At 36.2% G+C, this 13,643-nt stretch overlaps 1 protein-coding gene across 6 annotated transcripts in view; it reads left to right on the forward strand.

Moving 5' to 3' along the window:
- Positions 1-13,643, forward strand: part of TRIM37 (tripartite motif containing 37) — a 147,802-nt gene that overhangs the window by 22,329 nt on the left and 111,830 nt on the right. For all 6 annotated transcript variants that reach the window (XM_040496984.1, XM_040496986.1, XM_040496988.1 and 3 more), the window contains exons 7-8: positions 4,534-4,657; positions 5,759-5,826. In XM_040496984.1, the coding sequence (XP_040352918.1) occupies positions 4,534-4,657; positions 5,759-5,826 (192 nt within the window). The remainder of the gene's footprint in view (positions 1-4,533; positions 4,658-5,758; positions 5,827-13,643) is intronic.

Below are 13,643 nucleotides of genomic sequence, written 5' to 3' on the forward strand. Positions count from 1 at the left end.
AAGTCATTCATTCTTTGGACTCCCAGGTTTTGGGAGAGTTTCTGCTACCAATAAATGAACTGTTTCTGATGTCTTGAATTAGAACTCTGCAGAATTGAAAGAGTAATATTTAACACTACTCTTTAGATACCTTATGGGTCGAACAGCTTTGGTAAGCTATTTACCATTTGAAATATTATTTGGGGAAATGTGTTAAGTTTCAAACATTTAAGTACTGAATGTACTTTTGAAATATATTTTGTTTAATGTTGCCAGAAGGCCAGTTGTAACTAGTGAGTTTGACAGACCATTCCTAACTTAAGATATCTTTGTTTTACCCTTTCAGGAATGAAGATTCAAATCATTGTTTATAGTAGTGTTTCTGAGTTGTGTGTATGCTACCTACAAAGTAGTTTTGGAATATAAACAAGTTGAAAGACTTCTCTTTGGACTTCATCTAACTACCTTTCTTTTCTTTTCTCTTGGCAACATTATTTGGTTGTTAAGGAGGGTGTTCTAGGTTGATTTTCTTATTGTTTGTATTTATGATAACAAGTATAGGAAAGATTGCTTTTTTAATTTTGGTAGCATCCTATTATGAAATCTACAATGTACTCTGGAGTCTTTGAAAATTCTATTTTTTTCCTCTGTTCTGAAAAAAATTAAAAACTATGTAAACTAGAATAGATATGTTTTCTTTTTATGTGTATTTTTTAGAGACAGAGTGAGAGAGCACGCGCTCACGTTCACGCAAGTTGGGGAGGGGCAGAGAGAGGGACAGAGGATGAAAAGCAGGCTCTGTGCTGACAGCAGAGAGCTTGATGCAGGGCTCAAACTCATGAACTGCGAGATCATGACCTGAGCCGAAGTTGGACACTTAACCAATGGAGCCACCCAGGCGCCCGAAGAATAGATAATGGTTTTTGAGTTTTTATTTGTTCTAGGGTTTTGCATGATGTGAACCTGGTATTAGTATATATTTTTATTTTTGTATAGTGGTTTTCTATCAGAGATATGATTGGGGCTTTGAGTATGTACGTATTTTGTATATGGTACCTGAAGCGTTTATTTTTTAAGATTTTATTTTACTTTTAAGTAATCTCTATACCCAGCTGGGGCTCAAACTCACAACCCAGAGATCAAGAGTTTCACACTTCACTGACTGAACCAGCCAGACTCCCCAAACAATTTTTTTGTAATTGTCTTACACTGTTAAAATAGCATGTACTTTATTATGTTTTGTTTATTTTTAAGAATATCATTCCTGATTTGGTTCAGTGCACAGTTTTTTAAAACAGTGAGTTTCCTATGATATGTAAACAATTAAAAAGTATTATTGGCTTGGGGCACCTGGGTGGCTCAGTTGGTTGAGCCTCTGATTCTTGATTTTAGCTCAGATCATGATCTCACGGTTCATGTGATTGAGCCTTGTGTCAGTCTCTGCACTGACAGCAAGGGGCCTGCTTTGGATTCTCTCTCCCTCTCTCTGTCCCTCTTCTGCTCACGTTATCTCCCCCCTGCCCCCCAAATAAGTAAACATTTTTTTTCTTCCAGTATGACCTTTATTAGGTAATGCTGATATTTTGATACTTTATTAGGTAATGCTGATGTTTTGATCCCTATTTAATATACTCCTTTATTTTTTTATTTTTATGTATTTAATTTTATTTTTTAATTTAAATCCAAGGCAGTTAACATACAGTGTAATAATGATTTTAGGAATAGAATTTAGTGATTCATCACTAAATGTACATGTAATATCCAGTGCTTATCCCAACAAGTGCTCTCAATGCTCATCGCCCATGTAGCCCTTCCCCCCACCCAACTCCTTGCCAGCCACCCTCTGTTCTCTGTATTTAAGAGTCTCTTATTGGGGCGCCTGGGTGGCGCAGTCGGTTAAGCGTCCGACTTCAGCCAGGTCATGATCTCGCGGTCCGTGAGTTCGAGCCCCGCGTCGGGCTCTGGGCTGATGGCTCAGAGCCTGGAGCCTGTTTCCGATTCTGTGTCTCCCTCTCTCTCTGCCCCTCCCCCGTTCATGCTCTGTCTCTCTCTGTCCCAAAAAATAAATAAACATTGAAAAAAAAAATTAAAAAAAAAAAAAAAAGAGTCTCTTATTGTTTGTCTCCCTCTTTGTTTTTATCTTATTTTTCTTCACTTTCCCTTTTTTGTTTCTTAAATTGCACATATGAGTGAAATCATATGGTATTTGTCTTTCTCTGACTGACTTATTTTGCTTAGCATAATACCCTCCATTTCCACCCATGTTGTTGCAAATGGCAAGATTTCATTCTTTTTCATCATTGAGCAATATTCCATTGTTATATATATGTGTGTATATACACACACACACACACCACATCTTCTTTATCTATCCATCAGTCTGTGGACATTTAGGCTCTTTCCATACTTTGGCTGTTGTTGATAGCGCTGCTATAAACATTGGGGTGCATGTGTCCCTTCAAATCAGCATTTTTTATCCTCTGGATAAATACCTAGTAGTGCAACTCCTGGGTTGTAGGGTAGTTCTATTTTTAATTTTTTGAGGAACCTTCATACTGTTTTCCAGAGTGGCTGCACCAGTTTGCATTCCCAACAGTGCAAAAGGGTTCCCCTTTCTCCACATCCTCGCCAACATCTTTGTTGCCTGAATTGTTCATTTTAGCCACTCTGACCAGTGTGAGGTGGTATCTCATTGTGGTTATGATTTGTATTTCCCTGATGGTACGTGATGTTGAGCATCTTTTCATGTGTCTGTTAGCCATCTGGATGTTAGCCACTTATTTGGAAAAGTGTCTATTCATGTCTTTTGCCCATTTCTTCAGTAGATTATTTGTTTTTCGGGTATTGAGTTCTTCATGGGTTTTGGATACTCTTTATCAGATGTGTCATTTGCAAATATCTTCTCCCATTTTGTAGGCTGCCTTTTAGTTTTTTTGGTTGTTTCCTTCGCCGTGCAGAAGCTTTTTATCTTGTTGAAGTCCCAATAGTTCACTTTTGCTTTTGTTTCTCTTGATTCTAAAGATGTGACTAGTAAGAAGTTGCTATGGCCAATGTCAAAGAGGTTGCTGCCTCCTTCTCTAGGATTTTAATGGCTTCCTGTCTTATGTTTAGGTCTTTCATCCATTTTTAGTTTATTTTTGTGTATGGTGTAAGAAATTGGTCCAGGTTTATTCTTCTGCATGTTGCTATCCAGTTTTCCCATTACCTTTGCTGAAGAGACTTTTTTCCATTGGATATTCTTTACTACTTTGTCAAAGATTAGTTGGCCATATGTTTATGGGTCCATTTCTGGGTTCTCTATTCTGTTCACTGATCTGTGTGTCTGGTTTTGTGCCAGTACTGTACTGTCTTGATGATTACAGCTTTGTAATATAGCTTGAGGTCTGGAATTGGGATGCCTCCAGCTTTGGTTCTTTTTCTTTTTTTTTCTTTTTAATTTTTTTGTTTTAATTTTTTCTTTTTAAGTTTATTAATTTTGAGAGAGAGAGAGCATGAGCAGGGGAGGGGCAGAGAGAGAATCCCAAGCAGGATCCATGCCATCCATGCCCGATGTGGATGTGGGGCTTGAACCCACAAACCGTGAGATCATGTCCTAAGCTGAAATCAGGGGCCAGATGCTTAACCACCTGAGTCAGGCGCCCCTGGTTTTCTTTTTCTACATTACTTTGGCTATTCAGGGTCTTTTCTGGTTCCATACAAATTTTAGAATTATTTGTTCTAGCTCTGTGAATAATGCTGGTATTAATTTGATAGAGATTGCATTGAATATGTAGATTGCTTTGGGTAGTGTCAACATTTTAACAATATTTGTTCTTCCAATCCATGAGCATGGAATGTTTTTCCATTTCTTTGTGTCTTCAATTTCTTTCATAAACTTTCTGTACTTCTTAGTGCATAGATCTTTCATTTTGGTTAGGTTTATTCCTGTGTATTTTATGGTTTTTGGTGCAATTGTAAATGGGATTGATTCCTTGATTTCTCTTTCTGCTGCTTCATTATTGGTGTATAGAAATGCAGCCGATTTGTGTACATTGATTTTATATGCTGCAACTTTGCTGAATTCCTGGGTCAGTTTTAGCGGTTTTTTTGGTAGAGTCTTTTGGGTGTTCCAGTCATGTTGTCTGTGAAGTGTGAGAGTTTGACTTCCTCCTTGCAGATTTGGATGCCTTTTATTTCTTTTTGTTGTTTGATTGCTGAGGCTATCTAACACTATGTTGAATAACACTGGTGAGAGTGGATATCCCTGTCGTGTTCCTGAACTTTGGGGGAAAGGTCTGTTTTTCTCAAGGATGGTATTAATTGTGGGTTTTTCATATATGGCCTTTATGATCTCGAGGTATGTTCATTCTGCCTCTACTTCCTTGAGGATTTTTATCAGGAAAGTATGTTGTATTTTGTCAAAATTAAATGAACATTTTTAAAAAAGTATTATTGGCTTACATAAAAGAGGAAATCAACTGACTTTAAGAATAATTGCAGTGATTGCATTAATGTATGTTTGCTTCTATTTTAAAAATTCTTCAATCAAATTTTTTTTACTTGTTCACCTTCTAGGAAAGAAATGTAGAAGCTGTACGAAATGCAAAAGATGAGCGTGTTCGGGAAATTAGGAATGCAGTGGAGATGATGATTGCACGATTAGACACACAGCTGAAGAATAAGCTTATAACACTAATGGGTGAGTGGTTTTCTATGCTGTTGGGATATTTGATGCTTTGAGCCAATCTAGAAAGAATCAAATAGGCTAGGGAGGAAAAGATTGGTTTCAAAAATAAAAGTTCCAGTTATTAAATGTCCCTTTATCAAATAATATTATACCTAATTAATATAACTCCTGCTAACCTCTTGGGTATGTATGCTTCTAGAAATGGCCTGATTTGGCAAACATGCCTGCCTTTCATCATCTTTTTTTTTCCCCCCAACATGCAAAGTGGTTTCTTCTTTTTCTTTTTTATTTCTACCTTTTTTTAAAGTTTTTTCTTTTTTTTTTCCTACTTTTTTAATAGTAATTCTATAATGATAATTCGTTTATTCTTGTGTGTTTCAGCTTCTTAAGACTGTACCTGTCTGGGCATTGTTTTTTGTTTTCACAGGTTTTTATGTTTAAAGAACATATCTTTTGTTGACATGTAATGTAACATCTGGCCAACTTAATGTATTCTTCTTTTTAAGCCACAGTTAAATTTTGCAGGGGGGAATTACTTCAGAAGAGTTGATTGAGTAAAAAATTTACTTTGCTAGATCTTTTATATTCCTTTAGAAGAAACAATAACCTTAATGTCTTTCCAGAGTATAGTATTATGTATTCTTTTATGAATTTAATTGACCTTAATTGCAGTTTGTCTAGAACTATAGTTATGGTTGATTCTGAAGTCCCCTTGTCAAAGCTACTACAATATTAGATCGAACCTTTTTCTTTTTTTTTTTTTTTTTTTTAATGTTTACTTATTTTAGAGAGTATGTACACGAGCAGGGAGGGGCAGAGGGAGAGGGAGAGAGAAGCCCAAGCAGGCTCCGCACTATTAGTGCAGAGCCCAATGCAGGACTTGTTCCCACAACTGTGAGATCATGACATGAGCCAGAATCAAGAGTGAGACGCTCAACCAACTGAGTCACCCAGGTACCCCTAAATGGAACCTTTTAAAGTTCTGGTGAAATTTTTTAGGGTAGCTATAGTGAAGTTTCACGTAATTGAAATTGATTCTTTGTTATTGACTATGTTCAGTGAAAGTTAATTGTATTCTTAAACCAGTGTTGGTGTTTTACTGTTTTTAAATAGGTCAGAAGACCTCTCTAACACAAGAAACAGAGTTGTTGGAATCCCTACTTCAGGAGGTAGAGCACCAGGTGATGAAATAATAAATGAAATTTAATAAAATCTGTCCACAGGCTTTAAAAATTATTTATTATGGCTTTAGTTTGCATTTGTCTTATAACTAATGTTGTTAAGCATCCTTTCGTGAACTTACTTGCCATCCCTTTATCTTCTTTATTGAAGTGTCTTTTGAGGTCATAGCTAAGAAATTTTTACCTAATGCAACATTGCAAAAAGTTTTTCTTAACGTTTTCTTGCAGAGGTTTTGTAGTTTTTGGTTTTATATTTAGTTTTATGGTTGTCTTTGAATTTTATGTTATTATTATTTTTTTTAATGTTTATTTATTTATTTTGGGAGAAAGGCAGGGACTCCCTGAGAGGAAGAGAGGGAATCCCAAGTAGGCTCCACATTGTCAGTGCAGAGCCCGACATGGGTCTTGATCTCATGAACCATGCGATTATCACCTGAACTGAAACCAAGAGTTGGACGCTTAACCAACTGAGCCATCCAGGCACGCTATTGTGTTTTTTTAATGTGAGGTGTGGATCCAATGTAGTTTTTTGTTTTTGTTATTTGTTTATGGCTGTTTTTTCTAGCACCATTTGTTGAAGACCAGCCTTTCTGCACTGAATTGTCCTTGTATCTTTTTAAAAAACTAGTTGTCCATATATACATTGGTCTATTTTTAGACTCTGTTTTGTTCCACTGATTTATTTTTATGCCAATACCACACTATTTTTCATTACTGTAGCTTTATTTATTTATTTATTTATTTATTTATTTATTTATTGTCATTCTGTGGCCAAATCTGGTCACCAGGGTTGTTTTATTTGACTCATATGCTAACACATATATTTAAAAACAGACATTTTAAAGCAGATGATTTTACATGAAAACCTAGATTCCTAACTAAATTTGAATGAAATCAACTTAGATCAAATATTTGATTATGAAAAAAAATTAAAGTACTAGAAGAAAACATGAATTGATATTTGTATACTCTTGGGACTATCAAATGGCTTTCTAATAAATACCTGAAGTCCAAAGGTCATAAACCTTTGGCAAAAGAATTATAAACATCTATATGGCAGAGAGAGTGACAGAAAGAGATAAGAGGAGAAGGAGGAGAAAGAAATGGAGGAAGAAAGAGCAGGAGGAGGAGAAGAAAAATTTGTCAAAAGACAAATTAGGAAACCAAATTTGTAATATATATATAGTAGACAAATGCTAAAATATCCCTAATATCTGTGAACTTCATCAAAATAAGAAAATTATTAAATTACCATTAGAAAAAGAAGATAGAATTGGGAATTCACAGAAATATAAGTGGCCAAATAAACAAATGAAAAGATGCTTAGTAACTTAACAGTTAAATAAAAAATAATAAGATACAATTCACTCTTCACACTGGCAAATGTTAAAAAGATTAATAATACCTAGTATTGGCAAAAATATGAAGGGAATAGGCACTTTTGTACCGTGATGGGTCAGAAATAGAAAACACAGGATATTTGACATTAGTCCTTAAAAATTTAAATATGCCTTTCCTTTGACTTGCACAGTTGCACTTCTACATTTATTTTATACACATTGAAAAATGTTTACATAAAAATGTTTATTGTAGAATATTTGTTATAATGAAAAATTTAAAACTAATTTAAATGTCCAAATCAATAGAATATTAGATAAATTATTGTAGATTCAGACAATGTAACACCAAGAACTCCCAGGAAAAAATAAAGACATTAAAAAATTTATGTAACATATTATTAGATGAAAAGTATGTGTGTACCTAATGATCTTATTTAACATTTTGTTTTAATGTTTATGTATTTTTGAGAGCGAGAGCGAGAGCGAGAGAGAGAGAGAGAGAGAGAGAGTGAGTCTGCGCGGGGGAGGGGCAGAGAGAGAGGAAGGCACAGAATCTGAAGCAGGCTCCAGGCTCTGAGCTGTTAGCACAGAGCCTGATATGGGGCTCAAACTCACGAACTATGAGATCATGGCCTGAGCTGAAGTTGGATGCTTAACGGACTGAGCCACCGAGGTACCCCTATAATGATCTTATTTTAAAAGAATTATATGTGGGAGAAATCCCGGAAAGTATACACAAACTATTAATAGCAATCTTCTCTGGTGGGATTATTTTATACATTTCTCTGTTCAGTTTTTATTTATTTATTTTTTTTTAATTTTTTTTTTTTCAACGTTTATTTATTTTTGGGACAGAGAGAGACAGAGCATGAACGGGGGAGGGGCAGAGAGAGAGGGAGACACAGAATCGGAAACAGGCTCCAGGCTCTGAGCCATCAGCCCAGAGCCCGACGCGGGGCTCGAACTCACGGACCGCGAGATCGTGACCTGGCTGAAGTCGGACACTTAACCGACTGCGCCACCCAGGCGCCCCATCTCTGTTCAGTTTTTAACTAGAGTATATTTCTTCTGTAAACTTTGCTCACCTGGGGGAAAAAAAAGCTATATAGATATTTTATGTTTCCTTTAGTATCTGCTTTCTCCTTATTTCTTTCTAAGAAACTAGTATCTTGGGCTATCTGAAGAAGAGATTTTTTTATTTTCTCTAATTCCCCCTCCATCCAAGGACCCCATGCACTTAACACATTTACAGTCGAGAAAATAAATGGGAAGAGGCTGTCTCCAGTCCTATATGCTCAATCTTTACTTGGGCTTAAGAAGAATACAGTTTAGTAGTGTGTACTTCAGAGACCAGGACAGTGCATGTGTGCAGCCATGGGCAAACTGCTTAATTCAGTTTCCCTCTCCATAAACCAGTCACAATAATATCTAATTATTAGAATGGCTATAGGGATTGAATGAGAATATAAATGCCTGGCATATGGTAATTACTTGCTAAGTAGTTATCACTATTTTTTTTTAATTTTTAATTTTATTTATTTTTTTAAAAATTTACATCCAAATTAGTTCAACCATGATTTCAGGAGTAGATTCCTTAGTGCCCCTTACCCATTTAGCCCATCCCCCTTCCCACAACCCCTCCTGTAACCCTGTTTGTTCTCCATATTTATGAGTCTCTTATGTTTTGTCCCTCTCCCTGTTTTTATATTATTTTTGTTTCCCTTCCCTTATGTCCATCTGTTTTGTCTCTTAAAGTCCTCATATGAGTGAAGTCATATAATACTTGTCTTTCTCTGACTAATTTCACTTAGCATAATACCCTCCAGTTCATCCATGAAGCTGCAGATGGCAAGACTTCATTCTTTTTGATTGTTGAGTAATACTCCATTGTATATGTATATATACACCACATCTTTATCCATCCATCCATCGATGGACATTAGGGCTCTTTCCATACTTTGGCTCTTGTTGATAGTGCTGCCATAAACATTGGGGTGCATGTGTCCCTTGGAAACAGCATACCTGTATCCCTTGGATAAATACCTACTAGTGCAATTGCTGGGTTGTAGGGTAGTTCTATTTTTAGTTTTTTGAGGAATCTCCATACTGTTTTCCACAGTGGCTGCACCAGCTTGCATTCCCATCATTACTGCAGCTTTATAATAAAAGTGTTAACTCTCCAACTTCACTCTTCTCTTTTTTAGAGTTGTTTTAGCTATTCCAGGTCCTTTGCATTTCTATGTGAATTTTAGCATCAGCTTATTAATTTCTTTTTTTATTATTATTTATTTATTTTGAGAGAGAATGCGTTATGTTTATTATTTATTTTTAGAGAAAAAGAGAGCCCGCATGTGCGAGCCGGGGAGAGGCAGGGAGAGAGGGACAGAGGGAATCCCAATCCCAATCTGTGACAACAGTGGGAAGTCTAACTCAGGGCTTGATCCTGAGAACCATGAGATCACATCCTGAGCCGAGATCAAGAGTCAGATGTTCAACCAGCTGAGCCACCCAGGTGCCCCATCAGCTTGTTAACTTCTACCACAAAGAGTTTTGGGGTTTTATTTAAATTGCATTGGATCTATAAATTAGTTTAGGTAGATGTGACATCTTAATATTGAATCTTTGTTCATGAAGACTCTTTATTTAGGTCTTTTATAATTTCTCTCAGCAGTGTTTTGTAGTTTTCAGGATAGAAGTTTTTCACATCTTATGTCTGATTTATTCAGTATTTCAGAATTCTTAATGTTATAGTAAATAGTGTCTTTAAAAATTGTTCATTTCTGATTTTTTGTGCTTATACAGTTGGTTTTTGTATATTAGTCTTTTTTTTTTTTTTTTTAACGTTTATTCATTATTGAGAGACAGAGGGAGACACATTGTGAGTGGGGGAGGAGCAGAGAGAGAGGGAAACACAGAATCGGAAGCAGGTTCCAGGCTCTGAGCTGTCAGCACTGAGCCTGATGAGGGGCTTGAACTCACGAACCCTGAGATCATGACCTGAGCTGAAGTCGGCTGCTCAACTGACTGAGCCACTCAGTCGCCCCTGTATATTGGTCTTGTATGCTTCCATCTTGCTAGATTTAGTTTAGTTCTAGTAACTATTTTGTAGATTTATGGGTTTGCCTGCAGATAATCATGTTATCTCTGAATACACACAATTTTCTTTTTGATCTGCTTTTTATGTAGTTCCTGTCAGGATTTTACTGACCAGAACTTCTAGTATAATGTTGATTTAAGTATGATGTTAGCTGGATGTTTAATGTAGATATTCTTTATCAGGTTTTGGAATTCTGTTCCTATTTGATGAGAATTTTCATTAGGAATGAATGTGGGATTTTGTCAAATTCTTTTTCTACATGTATCAAGGTTATATGGTTTTCCTTTTTCTTAATATGGATTATTACTATTTTTAGTATTAAATGAACTTTGTACTTCTGGGTTAAAAACCTTGGTTTGGTCAATGTACTGTCCTTTTAATGAATTATTGGATTTGATTAGAAAAGATTTTGTGTATAATTTTTGCATTTTTATGCCTCAGAGATATTAGATGATAGTTTTCTTTTCTCAGAGTATCTTGTCTGGTATTGTTATTAGAGTAATGATGGTCTCAGAGAATTTTAAAGTATGCCCTCTTCAGTTTTCTGGAATAAGTTCTGTAGAGTTGGTGTTCCTTTAGAAGTTTGATAGAATTCACCAGTGAAGACATTTGGGCCTTGTTTTCTTTTTTTTATTGGGTTCGTCTCCCCACACCCACTTCCCGCCAACCCTCCCCGCTCACTCCTCCCACCACCACCCCGGGGCCTTCTTTGTGGAGTGGTTTTCAACTACAAATTCAATTCCTTTAATAGACATAGAGCAGTTTATATTACTTATTTCTTGAGTAGGCTTTGGTGGTTTCGGTCTTTAAGGAATTATTTCATTTGAATTTGCCAGATTTATTGGCACGTAGTTCTTAATATTCACTTATCCTTTTTTTTTTTTTAATTTATTTTTATTTTAGAGCTCATGAGCAGGGCCTGGAGAGGGCTAGAGGTAGAGAGAGAATCTTATGCAGACCCCATGCTCAGCGTGGATAGAGCGTGACATGGGGCTCTATCCCTCGACCCTGAGATCATGACCTGAGCAGAAATCAAGAGTCAGCTATCCACCTGACAGAGCCACCCAGGCACCCCCTCTTGTTATCCTTTTAAATTTGTAGAATGCAGTGATATTACCTCTTCTTTTCCCTGGTATTGGTAGTTTGTGTCTTTTTTGCCTGATCAGTTTGGCTAGAGGATATCTATTTTTCCTGATGTTTTCAAAGAACCTGGCTTTTTCTTTTTCTCTGTTTTTTGTTTTCTATTTCCTTGATTTTTGTTTTGATCTAATTGTTTTCTTTCTTTTGCTTAGTTTGAGTTTAATTTGCTCTGTTTCTGAAATCTTAAGATGGAACCTGGGGTTAGTAATCTGAGACATTTCTGTTCAAAATATTTTCTTCCTTTGTGCGTTATTCTTTGAGCCATATTACTTAGTTTCCAAATGTTTGGTTTTTTTCTGATTGCAGTGTCTTGAGATCAGGTTGGTTGGTGATGTTGTTCAAGTCTACTATATTGTAGATTTTCTTTCTACCTGTTTGATTATTGAGAGAGGGTTGTTGACATTTTCAGCAATAATTGTGTATTTATTTGTCTTTTCTTTTGGCAGTTCAATCGGTTTTTGCTTCATGTATTTTGAAGCCATACTATTAAGGTCCTAAATGTCTGGGATTGTTACATCCTCTTAATTGTTTCCAACATCACTATGAAATGCCTTTTTTTCTTTTTTTTTAGTTTATTTATTTGAAAGAGAGAGAGATGGAGAGAGAAAGAGAGAGGGAGAGTGAAAGGGAATCCAGGCAGGCTCTGTACTATCAGCCCAGAGCCGGACATGGGCTTGATCTCATGAACCATGAGATCATGACCTGAACCTAAATCAAGGGTCAGATGCTTAACTGACTGAGCCACCCTGAAGGCATCCCTGAAATGACTTTATCATAAATTTTTTGCTTTGAAATCTATTTAAGAAAGCCACATCATCTTCCTTTTAACTCATGTTACCATGACATATCTTATTCTGTCTTTTTATTTTTAATATATTTGTTTTTAAATATTTAAAGTCTGTGTCTTAAAGGCTGCATGCAGTTGGGTCTAATGTTTTAATCTGATTGAACAATCTTCGACTTTTTTTTTTTTTTTTTTTAAGTAGGCTCAGGCTCCATGCTCAGCATGAAGCTCAATGCAGGGCTTGAATTGAGTAATTGTTTCTGGATTTTGAGTATTATTGTCAGTGAATGACACTAATATCAGTAATAAAAAAATAAATGTAAAGGATTAATTTGAATTAAAAAAAACACACAATGATCTACTTAATAAGAGATAGATCTAGAGAATGGTGAGGAATTTAAAATGAGGAAAAAAACATTACTAGTGTAAAAAGGACTACTGACAAAGAGGGAACTGTCTACCTTAAGAATAAGAAGAGGGGCACCTGAATGGCTCAGTTGGTTAAGCATCCGATTTCGGCTCAGGTCATGATCTCATGGTTTATGGGTTTGAGCCACACATCAGGCTTTGTGCTGACAGCTCAGTTCCTGGAGTCTGCTTTGGATTCTGTGTCTCCCTCTCTCTCTGCCCTTCCCCCACTTATGCTCTGTCTCTCTATCTCTCTCAAAAATAAATAAAACCTAAGAAATTTTTAAAAAAGAGTATGAAGATAGGACAGTTATGATTTTTGTATTCTAGGATAAGCTCAGAATGTAGAAAGCAGAGAATTAAATGATTTTGATAAAATCACTATAGTGAGTTTTTAAATACTTAATAAACTGATAGCACCAACTAAAAGAAGTTTGTAAGAATACAGGGTATTTGAAAAAAAAATAAGATGCTTTATCTAAAAGGTATGTGGAAAAAAAATAAAAGGTATATAGGGAGCCCTGCATCCCCAAATGAAGAATACATGCTCTGTTTCAGTTCATATGAAACTGCTCCAGGGTGCCTGGGTGGCTCAGTTGTTTAATTGTCTGACTCTTGATTTCAGCTCAGGTCATGATCTCACGGTTCATGGGATCGAGCCCCTCATAGGGCTCTGCACTGACAGCACAGAGCCTGCTTGGGATTCTCTCTCTCCCTGTCTCTGTTCCCCCCCCCCCCCATGTGCACATGCTCTCTCTCTTTCTCTCTCTGTCTCTCAAAATAAATAAATAAACATTTTTTTAAAATCCATAAAAAGGAGTTTACAAAATTATTTGCAAACCCAGTATTAAAAAAATCATTTTGCAGTGCCTGGGTGGCTTGTCTGTCCAACTCCTGGTTTTGGCCAAGGTCATGATCTCACAATTTTGTGAGTTCAAGCCCCACATCGGGCTCTGCAGTGACAGTATGGAGCCTCCTTGGGATTGTGTCTCTCTCTCTGCCTGTTTCTGTCTCTCTCAAAATAAATAAACTTAAGAAAAAAAAGTTT

This window comes from Herpailurus yagouaroundi, unplaced genomic scaffold, assembly GCF_014898765.1.
Source record: "Herpailurus yagouaroundi ecotype Mexico unplaced genomic scaffold, PumYag 189, whole genome shotgun sequence".
Classification (NCBI taxonomy): domain Eukaryota; kingdom Metazoa; phylum Chordata; class Mammalia; order Carnivora; family Felidae; genus Herpailurus; species Herpailurus yagouaroundi.